The 19925-nt window shown below is 41.1% G+C and overlaps 1 protein-coding gene across 1 annotated transcript in view; it reads left to right on the top strand.

Moving 5' to 3' along the window:
• Window positions 1–19925, top strand: part of CDH2 (cadherin 2) — a 213019-nt gene that overhangs the window by 180728 nt on the left and 12366 nt on the right. The window contains exon 14 of the mRNA XM_068563811.1: window positions 1006–1145. Coding sequence (XP_068419912.1) covers window positions 1006–1145 — 140 coding nt within the window. The remainder of the gene's footprint in view (window positions 1–1005; window positions 1146–19925) is intronic.

Raw genomic sequence — 19925 nt, 5'->3', positions numbered from 1 at the left:
AGATCATGTATCTGGCTTTACAAGGAGGATATTTACTTTTATGGCCAATAATAAAAATGTGCTCAAATAAGAGTCATTAAATCTTTTGCTTCAGGATGTAAACTGATAGCCCCAGATCTTAGAAGGAATGTGCACTAGATGTACACTTAAGGATATGTTTCAGTTTCAACTAACATGGGGCATATACGCCAACCTTATCAAGAAAGACTTAGAGCTGATGGATTGTGGCATGAAGGAGTGACTCAAGCCATTTTGAAGGAAAATGAATCAATGCTGATTTTAACATCAACGCACTGGAAAATTTATGATTCTAATCCTGCCACAGAAATGTAAAGCATGAACGCCTAATGTTATTTCAGTGCTCAAACTAATCCCCTGGCCTTCTTACCTGAAACATGCAGTTGAATAGGAAAGGGAAAAAGCACAATAGTGCAGTAGAAAGACCCAGGCCCTTGGGAGTCAAAAATCCACAAGATCAAGTCGCTGATCCAGGTCTAGTGTACTACCAAAGGCATCTTGGCAAGCACGTCCTGTTCTTGACAAGTGCCCTTCTCTCTGATTTGGGGAGTAGAATGATGACGGATCAACTGGAATGAAACAGCAATTAAATAATGAGCGACTATTTCACTTAACTGTTGTTTGCTGTTCTAAAATTTACAAGCCATTATATTAAGCGTATCCTATCCTCTAGCAAGACAAAGTAAAAGACAGAAATAGTTTTTGTCCCCATTTGTAGATGGTAAAACTGAGGACAGACGTACACTCAGTGAGTTCCCAGGGCACCAGTTTGCAGAACCCGGGTCCTCACACTGTAAACCTAGCGCTCAGGGCCTCTGCTTTGTCTTGTCTCTGGTCATGCGAGGCCAGAAATAGGTAACAGAGTGGAAGATGCATTACAAGTTTTACAGCCATATAAGTATAAATTTTTAATGTTGAACACTGTGATTAGATAGGTCAAGTTTTTAAAATTTCAACACTGTATGTCTTTACTCTCTTTCTGCCTAGTTCTTGTTCTGATGTTCGTAGTATGGATGAAACGTCGGGATAAGGAACGCCAGGCCAAGCAGCTTTTAATTGATCCAGAAGACGATGTAAGAGATAATATTTTAAAATATGACGAAGAAGGTGGAGGAGAAGAAGACCAGGTGAGCAATGTTTTAAATCTTTAAATCTCTAAGTGAAATTTTATCATCTTAAAATTAAAGTGGTGGGGAAAATATTAATACATAGAGTAAAAGAATGGGATCAAGTTTCTTTTCCTTTATCACATTATCAAACACTTGGTGAATTCTTTCCAACCTGTGCTGCCTATTGATTTTTTTTTTTTCCAAAGTGCCAAATGTCATTGTATTTATTTTGTGAGAAGATCATTAACATTGATTCAAGGAGCCCAGGATTTACACCTAATACTAATTATATCTGTACTGATAAAAATGTTTTTCTTTACAGTTTTTCTTCATTGCATATCCAAAATAAAAGTAAAAGTAGTTTCTGTGTTGGAATTTGGATATTTATCAGTATGGCAGAAAAAGCACAGACTATTCATTTCATAAACATTTACCAAGCACATTCAATAATCCAGGCACTATTTTAATCATTGGGGAAACAGAGGTGGGCAGAGCCAACAAAGATTTGCCCTCAAGAGTCTTACTTTTTTTTCTTTTTGGCCACTCCGCACATGGCTTGCGGGATCTTAGTTCCCCGACCAAGGATTGAACCCGGGCCCTGGCAGGGAAAGTGCAGAGTCCTAACCACTGGACCGCTAGGGAATTCCCAAGGGTCTTACATTCTTCAGAAGTATTTGCGGATAGAGACAATATCTAGTTCACCTCTGTACCCGTGATGTCTGTCATGGTGCCTGGCTTATAGTAGTTGCTTAACAAATGTTGAGCTCCTGACTGGTTATAGAATAACATGAGCTTCTGTGTGTACATAAGGAACTGCATCCCTGTTCAAGGATGGGAATGACCAATAGGTGGAAAATGAAGAATTTTATCTGCTGGGAAGCAACATTTTAGATATCATTATAACTAACACTTTCAAGGTCTGTACTACATACCAGGCATTCTGCTAAGCACATTAAATGCCGTTACCTCTTAAATCTTTGAAAGCTGTGTACTGTATTGTGACGATCTCCACTTTTGTGTTAGAAAACAGATCCTAGGGATTGTTGGAGTCTATAAATTCATACAACTGGGAAGTGATAGAGGTAGGATTTGAATCCAGGTCTGTCTGATGCTACAGCCTAAAACTAACTATATAGTTATCAATATATAGTTCCTTTTGAAATTATCTGGAAGGTATGAGTATAATCCATGAGCAATCACTGTGAGAGGTATTTCTTAGATACATTGGATAGCTCTCACTTCCATATACTAATGCAAGTGTTGGGGGTAGTAGTCAGGTAAAGAACCCAGAATCCTTGGGTCTTGGATCATTATCAGTAAATTCAAAATACTCTGTCTGCAGGGTATATACGTAGACATTAGTGATAGGACTGTTAACTTGAAAAATTAATTCAAGCAAATTTCTGAACATATGTTCTCTGTCTTCTTTACTCCTTTGAGGAAATAATATATCGCTTTTTGTTTTACAAAGCACATTCACACCCATTGTTGTGTTTCATCTTTGTGGCAGCCCATCAGAGTTTTCCATTTTCCATCTGAACAGGTTTTGTGATTTGCTCTCCAAGTCTGTAACTGGCAGAGTCAGAACTCAAGCCCGAATCTTCCGATTCCCGATTCCATGCTTGGTTTACAATACCTCAACTCTCTCATTTAGAAGAGATGCGTATTTCAAATCTGTTGAAAACTTGACTCATGTGTAAAGCTGTTTTGAATACTGACTAATTAAAGTGGCTCTATAAATATACCCCAGGGTTTCTTGCTTATAAATGTCTTTGGATATTAAAATTCATGTTTGGCTTAATCCCTCATTAATCTGTGCTTTCACTTTCCTGAGCTATGTTCAAGAACAGCAAACGTTATACTGATCACATTATCTCATAAATCTTCTTCTTTCAGCATTTTATTTTTCATGTCATTGTGCATAATTTTCTAGGCATAAACCTAAACCCAACTCAGTGAAGCTTTGGTAAAAATAGTAACAACTAGAAGGACACCAGTCATGACTGGATGCTGCATAGAATCAAGAACCAAGATATTTCTCAGCATCCGAGGGTCTGGACCAGGGTACTTGATGTCAGCTGATCTGGCTTTTTCTCCTCCCTTCCAATTCCTTTAAGAAATTGGTTAATGAAATTTTATTCTTGTAGTTATTTTAGGAAAGACTTACTTCCATTACTGACTGTGTCCACTTAGATTGATGCTTGAGATCAAATGATATTGCAAGATTTATTAAAATTGTTATCACCAATCTTCAGCCTCTTCTTTACCTGACCCAGGAAATTTTCTCTGCTCCCAGATCAACTCTTGGGCACGAATGTGTCGCTTCCTACCCGCTTTCTTGATAGTCCAAAGACTCTTCTGGAACTTGCTCTGGATTGACCTCAGTGGCTCATTTCTTTATTGAAATAGTGCTGGTCTTCCTGTGGCGCCTTTCTGTTGCCTCTTGGTTCTCTGATGGCACTTTAGTCTAGATCAAGAGCCTCCACCCATTCTCTGATCCTGTTACGATTCCCATTTGCAGTTCTCATTATAGAAAATTGTGACAAAATTAGATAATGGGTTTTTTATTCACTCTAACTTTTACCTCATAATAGCGGAATAAAATATGCAGCATAGGAAGGCTACACCGAAAAGTTCTGTCTCCTCTGCCTCTAAAGTGGTTCATGAAATCCATTCACTTTCACCATCATCCAGGCCGCTGCCTTCACTTAGGTCAGAAGCATCACTGACCTGCGGCAGCCTCCTCATGAGTGTCCGGTCTCTGGATGCACACCCCATCTGCTCTTTGGAAATTATCAAATCCAAACTCCTTCCTTAGAATGACAGATCTGTGGCCCTACACCCACCCTTTGGTGGACCCCCACTTTGTGCGCTAGGTAAAGGCCTATGGGAAGGAGCTTGTGGTAGGTACAGGCTCCCCAAGAATGTGACTCCATCAAGCCTATATCCACTCATGGCCACTAAAGTTTCCTTCAGAGTCAGGGTGATCTGTCCTTTTACCATTGAATGACTCTTCTCACTCTTCCTCCAGGGATAATAAGAGCAGTTATGGGTCTTCTTTCTCCTAGAAAGGGCTTGCTAGTTTCTTTATTTTCATTCAGTTAGATCTCATTATGTTTTTAGCTATCTTATGTTCTCAGAAATCTGTGATTTACTAACATACCTGGCTTGTTCTTAGCATTAGAGTGTAAATGATAACCTCATGCTTTTCTCTATCCCAACCAGAAGCAGGAGGCTTCCTCCCTGTTTAAGAGTATAATCATCACTCATGTCAACAAAGCATGTTTCCATTACCCCAGAAACTTACTGTGTACCCCCGTCAGGCAGTATGCCCTGTGTCAAAAGTAACTAGTATCTTTTATTTCTATCACCACAGATGGGCATTACCTGGTTTTGGATTTTATTGTAAAAATGGATGTCATACAGTAGGTACTTTTCCTGCCTGGCTTCCTTTACTCAATATTTTATCTGTAAGATTCATCCATGCTACATTTAGAAGTAGTTCATTTCTTGTCATTGCCAAATACTGTTGTGTTGTGAGAATTGACCACATTTTATTTATCCATCCTACTACACTTGGCATTTGAGTTGATCCAGCTGAGTTATTATGAATAATACTGCTATGAATGTTCTTATGCCTGTGTTTTGGCGCATTTCTGCTGGTATGTGCTCAGGGATTGAATTTCTAGGTCCTAGAATGTGCATATATGCGCAGCCCTCAGTACAATCCTGCCAGTTTTCCGAAGTGATTGTACGAGTTCACACTCCCCCGGCCACAGCGGCATATGAGACTTCCAGTTGCCCTACATCCTCACTAGCCCTTGGGTTTTTTCAGTCTTTCAAAATTTTAGCCACTCTGGTGGTATATGCCTCATTATGATTTAATTGGGATGTTCCTACCGACTTACTTGCCATTTTGATATCTTCTCTGTGAAGTGTCTGTTCAGCTTATTTGTTTACTCTTCTATTGGGTTGTCTTTTTCTTATTGATTTGTAGGAGGGCCTTATATACTATGGATATCAGTTCTTTGTCGGATAAATGTATTATAAATATCTTCTATTCTGTAGCTTGCTTTTTTATTCTCTTAGTGGTACCTTATGATGAAAAGAAGTTTTTAATTTTAATGAAGTCTAATTGATCAGTTTTTTCCATTATGGTTAGTACATTTATACCTATTTAAGAAAACTTTGTCTCCCTGAGTTAATGAATCCCCCCCCCCAAAAAAAAATCTTGCCTTCTTGAAGCTTTATGGTTTTACCTATTATGTTAAGTCTGTGATCCATCTGTAATGGATTATTCATGTAGTATAAGTAAGCCAGAAAGAGAAAAACAAATATCGTATATTAACGCATATTTGTGGAATCTAGAAAAATGGTACAGATGAACCTATTTGCAGGGCAGGAATAGAGAAGCAGACGTAGAGAATGGACATATGGACACAGAGGGGGAAGGGGAGGGTGGGACAAATTGGGAGATTAGGTTTGACATAAATACACTACCATGTGTGAAATAGCTAGCTAGTGGGAACCTGCTGTATAGCACAGGGAGCTCAGCTCGGTGCTCTGTGACGACCTAGTTGGGTGGGATGCGGGTGGAGGGAGGTCCAAGAGGGAGGGGATATAGGTATACATATAGCTGATTCACTTCATTGTACAGCAGAAACTAACACAGCATTATAAAGCAATTATACTCCAATAAAAAAAAAAAAAGATATGGCTCAGGGCTCTCTTTTGTTTTCCTCCTAGCTGGCTATCCAGCACTGTTTACTAAAAAGATAACCCATCTCCACTGCATTGAAGGGGTTCGTTTGTCATAAAGCAGGTGGTTATATATGTGTGGACCTGTGGGGTGGCTTCCAGATACTCTGTGCTGTACTAGTTGTCCTATTTGTCTATTCTTAGGCCAATACCATGCTGTTTTCATTACTAGAGCTTTCTAATATATCTCCCTATCTGTTAGGATATTTCCTCCAATAGAATTCATCAAGATTTCTATTTTAAAGTTTTGGATGGATTTTATCATTTACTTTTTTTCCTTAAGAAAAAGAAACACTTTAATACTCCTACTTTCTAAGTGAATTTATGCCAAATGCTTCTCCATGTTCTAAACAAGATGCCATTGCTTTTTAATCTTAAAATCATAGCCGGTTCCTGAGAAGTTCAGTTTTGTGAAGTGTACTGTATACTATTGTCCATAATTCACATGTGGCTCCCTGTTAGAAATTCTATTTCTTTGAAGCATGCATTAAGCCTTTTTGGCAACAGACTTTGGCTCATATTTTTTATTGTTTTTTTTTTTTTAAGACATTATGTTTTTACAAGAGTGAGCCTCGGAAATGGAACTGGTGCCATGTTACATTCTAGACAAGTTTTGGTCGATTTTTATTACACGTAGCTGGTATTTTACAGAGCACGGGTGTTACCTCCAGATGTGGTTGGAGACTGTGCCATAGGAAGCAGACAGCTTGTCATGATCAGGCTGTGGTCTGCTGGACGTCTCCGCCAGACAGTCTTTCAGAATCATCAGCTTTCAAAGATGGGTAGATCTCAGAGGTCAGTTTAGCTAGTTGGTGGAGGCTTGTGGCTACAGGCAAAGGCAGGTCTGCAGCAGCTGTCGCCAGGAGGCTATGATGCCAGCCTAAAGCTGGCTTAGCCAAAATTCTTATTCTTCCTGCCCTGAGGAAGTATTCTTAAGGAGCTAACTGATTAGAAAGAAAACAAAGCAAAACAGTCCTTTACAAGGGAGCCTTTATCTTCCCTGCTGTTGATTAGCATCTCTGTTTAAGTTCTGTGCCAAAACACAGGTTGCTAGTTTCTTTAACAAAATAGCTAAAAATATAGAGCCTAAGAAAAGAAAAACAAAACAAATAAACCGAAAAAACACCTCCATATCTTCTCTCTTGTCTTGTGTACAGTAGACTTTTCTCGGTGCGTGTGGATATTCTGCTCTGGTTTCCATTGTCACGTGACTAGGTTGGGCCTGTCTTTGAAACTGGCATTAGATGTGTTCTGAACACAACCATTATTTCCTCACAGTGCTGTTGGCAGTTGGACAGACTCAGTATAATGCCCAGTCTCTTTTCAGAGGGTGAGGTCCCTTCTTTATCTGCTTTGCTGCGGTGATCAGGGGGGCTTTGGGTGGTTATCAAGTCATGTTTAATTATCCTCATTAGTAAATGTCCTTCAGTGCCCTTTTGGTCAGTGGAGCTGGTTGCAAACACTGTATCCCTTTTCATGATCTTTGTATCTGGCTCCTTCGGTATCAGCATCACTAATAAAATACGGGTGAATGTACAGTGTAACCGCCTGATAGTTCACTTCTCCTGGAACCATCCTCTTTTAGCCCCAGGATGGGAAACAGAAACTTAGCTTCCTGCTCTTCAAAGCTTAGACTTAATTACGATTACTCTTACATTAAACAAACATATACCGAATGTGTATTATGTTTATAATATTCACCAGCGCTGTCTTCAAACAACCTCTGCCTAAATCTCTCGACATTATACAGCTTCATTCTCCATAATAACAGCAGAAGCTATTGTTGGGGGGCGGGGGGTGTGTGGTAGCCTATGTATTAGGCACTGTACTGAATACCTGTACTAAGTGCTTTATATACATAATTTCATTTGACCCTCCCCCAGTCCAGCAAAGAAGGTCCCCACTGTTAGAAAGTAGTGAAGGTGGGGATTAAATCCCAGTAGGCCTGAGCCCAAAGAAGATGGTACCTTCCTTGGCAAAGCTCAAGCTCAGCCTGGCAATGGAAACAGTGCCTTTCAGAATGTCATCTGAATTTATCAGAAGAAGTCCGTCCCCTCCTTGAAGTAGGCTCCGGGATCTACAGTAGTTTTCTCTGCTCTTAAAATTTAACTTGGAAAATTTTCCGTTCCCAAGGCCTTGGGCTGTTTGGGGGCTCTGGGTCTATGAAAGAAGGTGTTGCTATGCAGGTTCGGAGGTTTCTCCAGCGACAGTCCGTGGACAGTGGGAGCCTTAGGACCACAGCTGGTGGTTCAGGGGAACAAGGGTAGCAGTAAGGGAGCAGGCTTGTCATCTGCGCAAGCAGAGTCAACTCATTTGAGATTAATGGTGACGCTGGTCTGAGCTGATCCTGACGGAAAGTGTGAATAGCTGCGTGAAGACGCCACATTGGTTTTCTCTGGGTCACTCTTAGATTCTCAGCCCTTGTTATCCACTGGGTACCACTCTGAATTCCCATACCTACTGCTGCTGTTGAGCATAACCTCACAATTGGCTAATAAGCTGTTTGCTCTCAGTCTCTTGCCCCAAGGCCCAGCACCTCTTGGGCTCAGTAAGTTTCACATTCCAGGCCGATGGGGGCGCTCAGAATGCCCAAATTTGGTTCCTGAAGTCTTAGAGACATGCTCTGGGCTAGTTTCTTTTGCACTAGAGATGGTTCTGAGCTCTCTGAGAAGGTACCTGCTACCAGCCCTGATGGTTTGGGGCCATGTCAGAAAGCTGGATTCTGGATCACTTGAAAGTCACAGTTCAGACACAGGGGGTCTGTTCATGAAAAGCCCACGGCTGTGTGTTATTCAGCTGGCAGAGTTTAAAAACTGACAAAAATTCACATAAAAAAATTCTGGCTCTTCCTGTCCTCTCAAAAAAATGAAAAGTTGGCCTGCATTCTGACATGGTGATGATTGTTGGAAACTAAACAGAGACGTCTTTTTTAAGCAGCAAGCGCGTTCCAGTAATTGTTGGTTTCCTTTTTTCCATACCAGGCCAGCTTTATGGATTTACGTTATCAGCCTATCCTTTGTAGATACCCCTTTTTGCAGACTCTGATTCAATTATATAATAATTATTATGCTTTGGATGAACAAAAAACAAATTCCTATGGGAAGGAGGTACTACAGTGCTCTGAAACCATGGGATACTTTCCTGTAGTACTGGGTTTTGAAAAAGAGAAAGAAAGAAAGGGAATTAGCCACAAATATATTTAGGCAGATCTCTTAGTTAAAATAGGCTAGCTGCTGTAACAAGCTCTAAGATTTCAGTGACCTAAGCCTCATTGAAGTTTATTTCTTGCTTCCTTTGCCGTAATTGGGTTTCGAGTCATGGGAGTTTGGAATGGGGAGAGAAAGTTTGTGCCATTCCACGCGGTCACTCAGGGACTCAGAGCGCCAGTGACTCCCCCATCTTCCACATGTGGCTTCCAAGGTCACCCTAGCCATACATACATGTGTCACTGGGTGACAGAAGGGCAGGAAGGATGATTTGTGGGAGATTTTCAGGGGCCAGGCCTGGAAATGAGACACATCACTTCCACTCCTGCCTTGAGAGAAGAATAAATGGGTTTGGTGACCAGCTGGGAGGCTCTAGCCACCCTGGTTAGGTACCTGAGTTTAGAGAATCTTTCTGAGGTTCTGTGAGAACATGCTTTCTCACAGTAACTACCCACAGCTAGATCAGGAGCATCGATCTGACCCATCCAGATGTGTCAGAAAGAAGTGGGTCCCTGGACACAGAGGAGACACAGGAGGTCCAGCAGGAAAATGGGACACTGTGGGTCAGGCTCACCCAAATCCAGGGAGAGCAGCTGTCCCCCACCTGGGGAGCACTTCCCCTACATCCCGGGGATACTAAGTCTTCTTGATCGAGGCCCAGCACTTGCACGTGAAAGGAATCACATATTTAAGGATAAAGGGAGTCATGCCAGGAGCTCTTTTTAGTGGGCAGGGATTCCAAAACCCAAAAGATCCAGATGTGATTGCTGTATGAGTGTCAACTGGCTTTTTTTTTTTTTTTCAGTGAAATTAATGTCTCATGTGATTTCTATAAATTAGTCTCAGTATTTCAGTAGATCAGATCCCCAGCATTTCCATGACACAGAAAGCACATTCAACAGAGTTTAAGTGCCTGAGATGGGGAAAGAACCCACAGTTCCTGTGACTCAGGGTTTGGCTTTGAGGAAGGGGGACTCTGCGGGTTGATGACTCAGTTTCTCCTCTCATTGATCCTCCACCTTGCATTTTAAACTGCAGTAGAATTGAACTTCCTATACATCTAACCTGTCTCACGCTATTTCACACTTTTATGGCTTAGTCCACAGTCTTTCCCTACCTAACTCTATTCAGTCCCCAAGATTCCATCTCAAGACATCTCTCAGGGTCGCAGGCTGAATCAAGTGTCTCTGCTGCGTGCTCCCACAGCATATCCTGTGTCTGCCTCTATTTTGAGATCTTGTGTGCAGCCCTGGTCCCGACCTTAAAGCCCGTGAGAGCAGGGACTTGTCACATTCATTTTTTTATTCCAGTATCTAGGACAATTGGCACCTGGCAGGCACTCATAGAATGTTTGTGCATTGGGCCCTCTTCCAGAATCTCTTAGTTTGCAAGTCTTTCTACAGGGTTAATTGAACCATTACAGTCTGATAACTTCCCTTAATTTTTTGAAATCTATTATAGCTTCAGGAAATCATCAGATTCATAAATGCCAATGTTTCATTATATACTTGTCCTGTGTCAGGCAATGGGCTCTGCTCTCAGTTCACGTGTCTTTTGTAATCTTTTATAATCCCAACAACCCTATGCAGTAGATAATGCCATTAGTCCAGTTCTCAAAGCCAGGTCCATGTGACTTGAGAGGCCCAGCTCTTATGCGCTGCGATGGAGGTCACATGAGAGACGTTTTATTTACTCTTGCTTGTCTATGGCAGGCAGGTGTTACTCGGTAGAAACAGTGAGGCTGGGCGCTTAGCCTCAGTTTATTAGATGACCACTGGTAATCTGGCTTTAGAACAGGCAAAGGGTAAGACCCAATTAATTCGTTAAGCATGGCTTGCAAAATTGAGCACATTTTGACACTGACAAATGTAGAATCTGGAAAAGCAATTTGAGCAGCCAAGTTATTAAAAGACCTGAGATGATACAATCTGGGCAACAGGTACTAAAATCTAAAATCCACGCTGGATACCTAGACAGAAGGATGAGGCACAGGTACAAGAAAGCACCTGGAGACCAAACCAGCCACTTCCCTGAGACCAGGGATCTCTGCTTGAGCCAAGACGGTCTCTAAAGATTACACACCAATCTCAGGAACCAGCCCCAGTGTGGGCAGCCAAGCCTGACCCTCTGACTCAAGCAGAGAATGAAACTGGTATGTTTGATTCTTCGAAATAACTGCTTTACAAAATCATTCTGCTTTATAAACAAGGTAACAGATGGCTGACTCTGGACATAGCTGTGGAGACCACTTTCAACGTTTTCATTGTTGGCCAAAGCACACTCTCTTAAATATGTTCCCAAGTTATTCATCCATTTATACCCACCTGCAAACACCAGTATATATTAGCTATTGAAAGAGTGACACAGATTTCACAAGAGGAGAGTTTCACCAGGAATTTGGGTTAGCACACTGCCATCCCTTTTTTCATGCTGTGTTCAAAAACCCTCATGGCCAGGTCACTCACTGCCAGGCTACAGACAACATATGCTCTGAACTGGTTGGTACCCATTCCCTACTGGGCATTCAGTATTTTTAGTGTGCACTTGATTTGCACGTGACTTTTTTATTTACTATCCTGATCACTTCACGTAAATTAACACAATATTTTATGTAATTCATCTTAATGTTTATTCTTCCTGACTGATTTTAAGTTTATTACGTTTAGTTTTAGAGGAATGGAAAGTTACCCAGCAATACAGAGATAAAGATTTGTATGCCAAGTATGTGTTACCAGGATGTACAAAAAAGCTTAAGATACTAAGTGGTATATGCCAGACTTCTACCAGTTGGCCAAATCTACCAGTTGCCTATTTTTATAAAGTTGTATTGGAACTTTATAAAAATTCCATTTTGTGTGGCCTTGCACCATGTCCACAGCAGCAGCAGAGTTGAGGTATTTTGACAGAGACTCTGTGGCCCAAAAGGCCTGAAATATTTACTATCAGGTCTTACAGGAAAAGTTGATCCCTGCTATAGACTTCTTTCCATTAATGAAGTCTTCATTCACTCTTTTGTCCAAAGGTTGAATACTCTGAAGGTTAGCACAGGAGATTTATGTAATCTGCCCAAGGTCACCCAGATAGATAGGGTAGAGCCAGGATTTGAATCCAGATGCTCTGATTTCAGAATCCATTTTTTAAAATCACAATACTATACTCCCTTTTCTGTATTGATTTCATCTGTAAATTTATCTTAAAACAAAGACTGTATCTCTTTAGGAAATTCCAAAACAACGTGACATAAACGAGTGAAGGATGTTGATGCCGTCACCATATTCCCAACCAAATACTGCCATTACTTTATTACCTATCTTGAGATTTCCTCCAAGATAGAATAATAGGCCACACTAAGATAGAATGACTTTGACCTTTTCAGAGTGGTGACATTTTTGTTTTACGTAAGGAGAAGTTGGAGCTTGGGGTGAGAACGTATTACTGAAGATGCATTCGGAAAGCTATGCTTTTTGTCTCCCAAGACACACAGTGCTTGCAAGGGTTAAGAAAACATGTCCGCGTTTACAGGGCTGTAACTGAATTACATGGAAAGAATGGGAAATTACAAACATTAGGATAGAAAATAAATCTCACATTTTCAGAGGAGCGTCATCTTTCTGAAGCCCCTGTTACTCTGCTAGAAATGCTTTGTGTATCCATAGCCTTATTGCTTTCAGCAGCACCTCTTTCACAGCTCCTTACACCTTCATTTTCCATATTTTTGTAAGAGTTTTATCTATTATGTTAAATTTTCATTAGCTTTAAACGTGTCCTTTTAAAAGACACCAGAGGGCTTCCCTGGTGGCGCAGTGGTTGAGAATCTGCCTGCCAATGCAGGGGACACGGGTTCGAGCCCTGGTCCGGGAGGATCCCACATGCCGCGGAGCAACTGGGCCCGTGAGCCACAATTACTGAGCCTGCGCGTCTGGAGCCTGTGCTCCGCAACAAGAGAAGCCGCGATAGTCAGAGGCCCGCGCACCGCGATGAAGAGTGGCCCCCGCTTGCCGCAACTAGAGAAAGCCCTCGCACAGAAACGAAGACCCAACACAGCCAAAAATAAATAAACAAACAAATAAATAAATAAAGACACTAGACTGAAACCTCTATGAGGTCAGTAACCAAGTCTGTGGCCCAAGAGACTCTTCAGAAAGTCTTTGTTGAATCAAATTGAATTGCATTGTATTTGCTGCATTTGTTTCCAAAAGACCGTGCCATAATTTTACAATGGGAAATAAGTTGTGATAAAATTTCAACAGTGCCAGTTTCTGAAGCAGAACCACGATTTTGCACCAAAGAATGTGCTCATTCTCGAAAACAGAATTTTAAAAGAAACTGTGACAGGGCAGCATGAACGGTAAACCACCATGGAAGCAGAAGCCATGAATGTGTTTAGTGGAGACTCACCTCCCTCCCACTGTGGGGAGTGGTAAAGTGGCTCTGCAGTGAGAGACGTGGATGAAAACAGAGAATGGGGGACCTTCATCTATATATTAAGTCTCCAAGTTATTTTATTTCTATTAGGCTTACAATTTAAACCAGAAAAGCTGTTAGCGAATCTTTTGTTTTGGGGGCTTTCGTAATCCATAGAATCAACCTCATTTTCCACATCAATTCCCCTGTGTAAATAGTTACCATCACAACTATACCTCACTGGGGAAGAAAATCAGGTTGTAACGTAATTTACATAAAGCTTGCAAGTGTATTCAACTTACCTGTCAGCAGCTGTATAGTAATGTGTTGACACCTTATCGCTATTTTATTCAATTATTTTAACGCCAGGAGCTATATAGGGTGAGGTAATAATGTTCTCCTTTTCCATCTTCCATTCCTTTTTGTGTCTGACTGAAGGGTTTCTTACCTGTGCCACAGGCAAGAAAAAGAAAAAGGTATCGGGTACCTTTTTTTTTCCCTTGAGAATTTTGTCCCATTTACTTTCACGTTTTAGTATTTTTATTTCTCTCACTCAGTCTTGAAACATTAAAAAATATTTACCTTATCTATATGGGAATTTGAAAGTTACTTGCCTTTGCTACTATAAAAGGAACATTTTCCACTTGCACCAACCAGCCAAACTGGCTCTTGTGTTCCATCCCTGGTTCTCACCTGTGGAGGCTGAGAAAGGACCAGGAACTTTGAGAGCCCTCCCCCTCCCTCACGTGACAGACTGCTGTTGGACCCAAGTGAAGACTCCTTTCTGACTAAAAGTCAGTGAGGCTTTAACCAGCTGTGCACAGACCAGAGTCCTGGATTCCAGTGCCTAATTAGCATAACCACCTTGAACTTCCCTTCTGGCTCTTAAAGCCCCTCATTTTCCCCCCCTTCAGCAAACTCTTCTGTCCCTTTCTTCACTGGCCCAGGCAACAAGGTACAGCCTTTTTTTTGAAGTATAGTTGATTTACAATGTTGCGTTTAATTTCTCCTGTACAGCAAAGTGACTCAGATGTACAAATATATATTGTTTTTCATATTCTTTTCCATTATGGTTTATCGCAGGATATTGAATATAGTTCCCTGTGCTGTATAGTGGGACCTTGTTGTTCATTCGTCTTATATGTAATAGTTTGCATCTGCTAATCCCAGACTCCCAGTCCTTGCCTCCCTCACCCCGCCCCGCCCCTGACAACCACAGGTCTGTTCTCTATATATGAAGATACAGCTTTTTTTTAGTTGTTATTTTGCTTGCTCTGATGGTCTCTGTTTGCTCCTTCCACACTGTTTAACTGAGTCCATGATATTGGGCAAATCATTAACCTCTCCGAGTTACGGGAATCAATGGGATAGAACAACACTCTCGTGTCAGGATTTTGCTTGGAGCGTCTGAGATATCACATAAGGAGTCACCTAAGGTAACTCCTGACAGATGATGGGCACCAGGTAAAGGTCGGTTTCCTTCTTTCACACTCTCAGAGCTAAAAATGGCATCAGGCACCCAGTCAGCTCTCTTTAGATACTCATGAAACGGTAAATCAATATTTTCATCGCTCTCTAAAACAGACGTAATTGCACGATTCTGTAGATTCTGCCAGCCACAGAGCTTTCTGAAGTTTTTGCCTGGGAATCTAGAATTTCACTTTATACTGAAGCAGCGTTTTATTTTATTTAAACGTAACCAAATGCCTTCAGGTAGATTCGTGGTATCATTTTCTGAACCAATTATAAATCATTGCAAGTCAGTGGAATTTAATAAGAAAAGGCAGAACCAGAGTTAAAGCTGCTGACTAACTTCTTACTAACTCTCCCAGAATTGTATCACCTTTAAGACATTTTAAATCATAGACCCAAAAAGAAGTGTTTTCAGTTACTTGCAACGTTAATATTTAAAAACCCTAATTCTATGCCTGCTTCTCATGATCATTGCCAAATAACACATATTCCAAACATTAGTTAAAATAAGATTTTCCATGGCCTTCGTTTGAAAACTGGATTTCTCTGGGAAGTTAATGTTGACAAAGTAAGGTTGACAATCATAAGAGAATTTTCAGATCCACTTTTTCTCTAGAGAGTTTTAGGAACCAAATAAAGATTTCTTCTGGGGTTCTTTCTAATCTTCAGAAGTAAGGCCATGAACCCAGTGACCCTGAGAATGTTTTCAGTCTCTGTAATTCTCTTTAGAATTCTTATCCTACATGCTGTAATTTGTGTGTTTAAGTAAAGCATCATGGGATTATAAAGATGTATAATTTAGGATGTATAATTTCACATAGAGTGACCCCTTATCAAAAGGCTTAAAATTGGATCCTCAGGTCAGGACTCTGCCATATAGCACAGATGGATGTGGACAGAAAAACCCATCTCTGTGATCTGAAGACACTTCCGCCCACTTCATACCACCATCAGATTTTCATACCCCGTATTTGCAATAGACAAGGGAAACCATCACAGAGAAAAGTTAAACCGCGTGTTTTAACCCAAATTCTAGTTTCCTGTAAATCAGTGGTTTTGTGCCTCTTTTTTAGATGTCAGTGTATCTGAGGAACATGACACGTTTGCATCATGGAAGGGGAGGTACTCACCATGGCAAAGAGTCTCAGCAATGGGACCCGGGGTCTTTTTCCCTTCCTCCCCATTGTGAATTACTGCCATGGCGTGTCATGCGATCCAAAGCACATTTCTTGCTCTTGTGCACATCTGGCATGAATATCATCCCTGAGACTTTTATTCAACACGTTTTTAGTGAGCACTTTCTATGGGCCTGATGTATTGACCACAGACATCTTTAGACTTCCTGCTCTGGTTCTTAAGATAGTAGGAAAGGGCTATCAAAAGAAAGGTAAGAATCCGTAAATGAATATGCTGATGCATGTATACACTAATAAGTGAAGCAGGCCAGGTGGACAGTCTGTCCTTGTCCAAAGGAGATAGATGCTCTCAGCTGTAACAGATTGCTGTGTCAGAAGTTAAGCCTGGTTTTACGCCACATTTTCCTATTTTCAGGTAAAATATCTCAAAGTCTGTGTGTTGACAACTTATTAGAAAATTTTTTCAACACTGTCAACCAAACATAATGCATTTCTGCTTGTAACCTTTGGATATAGTGGGAGCTGTATAAGAAATCAGGGTGGACAAGTCCTTTCCACGTAAGAAACATCCCACTGCCTCTCGTGGCTCCAGTTATGCCAAAGAAATCACTCTGTATTCTTACATGGAGTTGTCGTGATATACTGAGGACGGTCAAGGAATGTGTCACCAGGTTAAAGACAGTCCTCAAGCATAAGATTCAATTACTTAATTTCCTGTAACTGAGACCTCTAATAGAGCATTTTTCACCCTCAGTGTAAAAATATTTATTAACTGTCATCATCCCTGTACTCAGAGTCTGTTTTCCCCTTTCTACGAAAAGCTTCCATCATTGTCAGAAGACACGCTTACTCATGGTTAAGCCCCTCTATTAAGCTTGGTAGTTATGTAATTAAACATCGTCTGGAAAACGATGCTTCTTCGTGCGTAAGCATTCAGAATTCTCTAAATGAATCCCTCTTTTTATTTTGTATAACATTTTAACATTTCAAAGGCTTTCCCGTCTGTCATACCATTATGTGCCTCTGCTTTAAGATAGTCTATAAATAACTCACACGTCCTATAAAATTTTAAATGGAGCCCATGTGTGCAAGATCAAGGTGTTTTCACTCAAGTTTTGTATGGGTGCTTTGAAATACTCTACCCTCACAAGAGGAGACAGCATCCCCATGCCTTTGCTCACGCTGTTGATTCCCCCAGAATGGTCCTTTCTCCCAAACCCATGTGTCGTTCAAGGTTCGAACCTAACGCACTCTTTCCCTCTCTGAGCGTTTTATACTTGGCGATGTACCAACCGTATATCTCACTCTGGCTTGTCCTACTCTGTGTGCCTGCCTCCCCTCCCGTATCACCTTGTCCATCCCTCAGAGGAGGAGCTTTTCCTGAGTGCCTTCACTCGTTAGCTTAGTTGAAGCCCTTGGTAAAGAGTTGTTTAGGGGAGGGTTGTCAGAACAACTAGGGCATCTCAACGAACAGAGCTCAGTTTTAGATTGACATTTGGAAGTCAGACACACCTGGTTTTGATTCTCATGTCAATCGAATACCAGCTGTGTGACCTTGGACAAGTTACTCAACCTTTCCGAGTCTGTTTCTTCATTTAAAATGATGGTAATAAAGCATTCTTCAGAAAGAAGAAAGGAGAAAGTATCAGGGAGAAGACACTTACAGGAGGCTGGTATAGCTCCCGGTACATAGTGGGTTGAATGTCAGTGACTCCTTTGTTGTTTTAATCATTCTTCACATTCCTGCCCCTTCTCCCTCATCCATCCAACCTTGTAGCTGGGACTTGACTCACCCTCCCAGATGCCTGCGCCAGGAGCTAGGCTTTGGAGTCTAATCCATTTGAAGTCAGAGCCTGTCTCTGTGTCTCGGTAGATCTGGAGCCGTCGACAGATGACTTGGGTGATTTTGAGACTCAGTTTCCTCAATTCTTAAATAAGGGTAATAAAACTTAACGTCACACAGTGTTGTTCAGAGCATTAAATGAGCGAACATATGTAAAGGATCTCGAGCACTGCCAGAACATGGTAAATATTCAAGCGTCGAATGAATCAAAACCACTATAGAGATAACTGTAAACAGTTTTGAGCTGGTTTTAGACAGAGATGAAGCCTGAACTAAAAAGAGTACCAGAAAATCTGTACTTTCTGTAAATATCAACAGTGAATTAGAGAATTTCAGTTAAGCTGGGGATGTGACGTTTTATATCACCAGAATTTAGAGGTTTGAAAACTATAAAGTATTTGCCCAAACCTAAAATTTTGAAGCATTTCCGCATTATAGTTAGTGTCTTTGGACATTCCCGTCCAGCTGGCTGATGCTAAAGCTGAAAATAGTTCTGAAGGTCCAACCAATGCCCAGAGCATCCTTCTTCCCAAGTTCTTCTCTGCCCCTCAAAGTGGACAGGCTGTATTGCCAAGACATTCCCACAGGACTGCACCAGAAGAGAATCCACACTCCCTGGCTTCTTACCTCTGGGCCAGAGGTTGGAAAACTTTTTCTTTAAAGGGCTAGATAGCAAGGCTTTGGGGGCCACATAGAGTCTCCATAGAATATTCTTTGTCTTCTTTATCGTTACCGTTGTTTTAAATAATCCTTTAAAAATGTAAAAGCCATTCTTCAAGGAAAACAGGCCACAGATCAGACTGGACCCACCAACAATAGTTTGCAGACTCTAGACCAGAGGTCCCCAACCTTTTTGGCACCAGAGACTGGTTTTGTGGAAGACAATTTTTCCACGGACCGGGGTGGGGTGGGGTGATGGTTTGGGGATGATTCAAGTGCATTATATTCATTGTGCACTTTATTTCTATTATTATTACATTGTAATATATAATGAAATGATTATACAACTCACCATAATGCTGACAGGAGGCGGAGCTCAGGTGGTAATGTGAACGATGGGGAGCGGCTGTAAATACAGATGAAGCTTCACTTGCTCACCCGCCGCTCACCTCCTACTGTGCGGCCTGGTCTGTGCCCTGGGGGTTGGGGACCCCTGCTGTAGACCACTGAAGGGAGGGAGGAGTGAAGTGGTTTTGAAACCTTGATGAACTAATGCCTTCCTCTAAGTAAAGGAAAATACACTTGCAACAATTTTTTTTAATATGAAAGCAATATAACATTGTAGGGGAGGAAAAAGTTTTCTCGACCCTCCTCAGGTCCCTGGCTGGGTCTGAAAATTAAACCAACAAAGACAGATTAACAAGAGAAGAGCACACACATTTGATGGAACTTTTACCTGTACATGGGGACCTTCACAAGAGAATGAAGACCTGAAGAAGTGACCAGAGCAAGAAGAGTTTATACCCTTTAGACAAAGAAACAGTAAATTTGTAAAGAACTGACAAGACAAAGGGTTTGGGCTAAGAGTAGTAAATGGTGAAGTAACTAGGAAGTTAAGGGTTAGTTTAAGAAGGTTTGCCATTAAAAAAAAAAAAGAAAAAGGAAAAGAAATGATGCCATTTGCAGCAACATGGATGGACCTAGAGATTGCCATATTGAGCGAAGTAAGTCAGAGAAAGACAAATATCATATGATATCATTTATATGTGGAATCTAAAAAAAGGATACAAATGAACTTATCTACAAAACAGAAATAGAGTTACAGATGTAGAAAACAAACTTATGGCTCTCAGGGGTAAGGGGGGGAGGGATAAATTGGGAGATTGGGATTGACATATACACACTTCTGTCTATAATAAAATAGATAACTAATAAGGGCCCACTGTATAGAACAAGGAACTCTACTCAATACTCTGTAATGGCCTATATGGGAAAAGAATCTAGAAAAGAGTGGATATATGTATATGTATAACTGATT

This window comes from Eschrichtius robustus, chromosome 14 (assembly GCF_028021215.1).
Source record: "Eschrichtius robustus isolate mEscRob2 chromosome 14, mEscRob2.pri, whole genome shotgun sequence".
In the NCBI taxonomy this organism is placed as follows: Eukaryota; Metazoa; Chordata; class Mammalia; order Artiodactyla; family Eschrichtiidae; genus Eschrichtius; species Eschrichtius robustus.
This window is presented reverse-complemented; position numbering and strand designations above follow the sequence as displayed.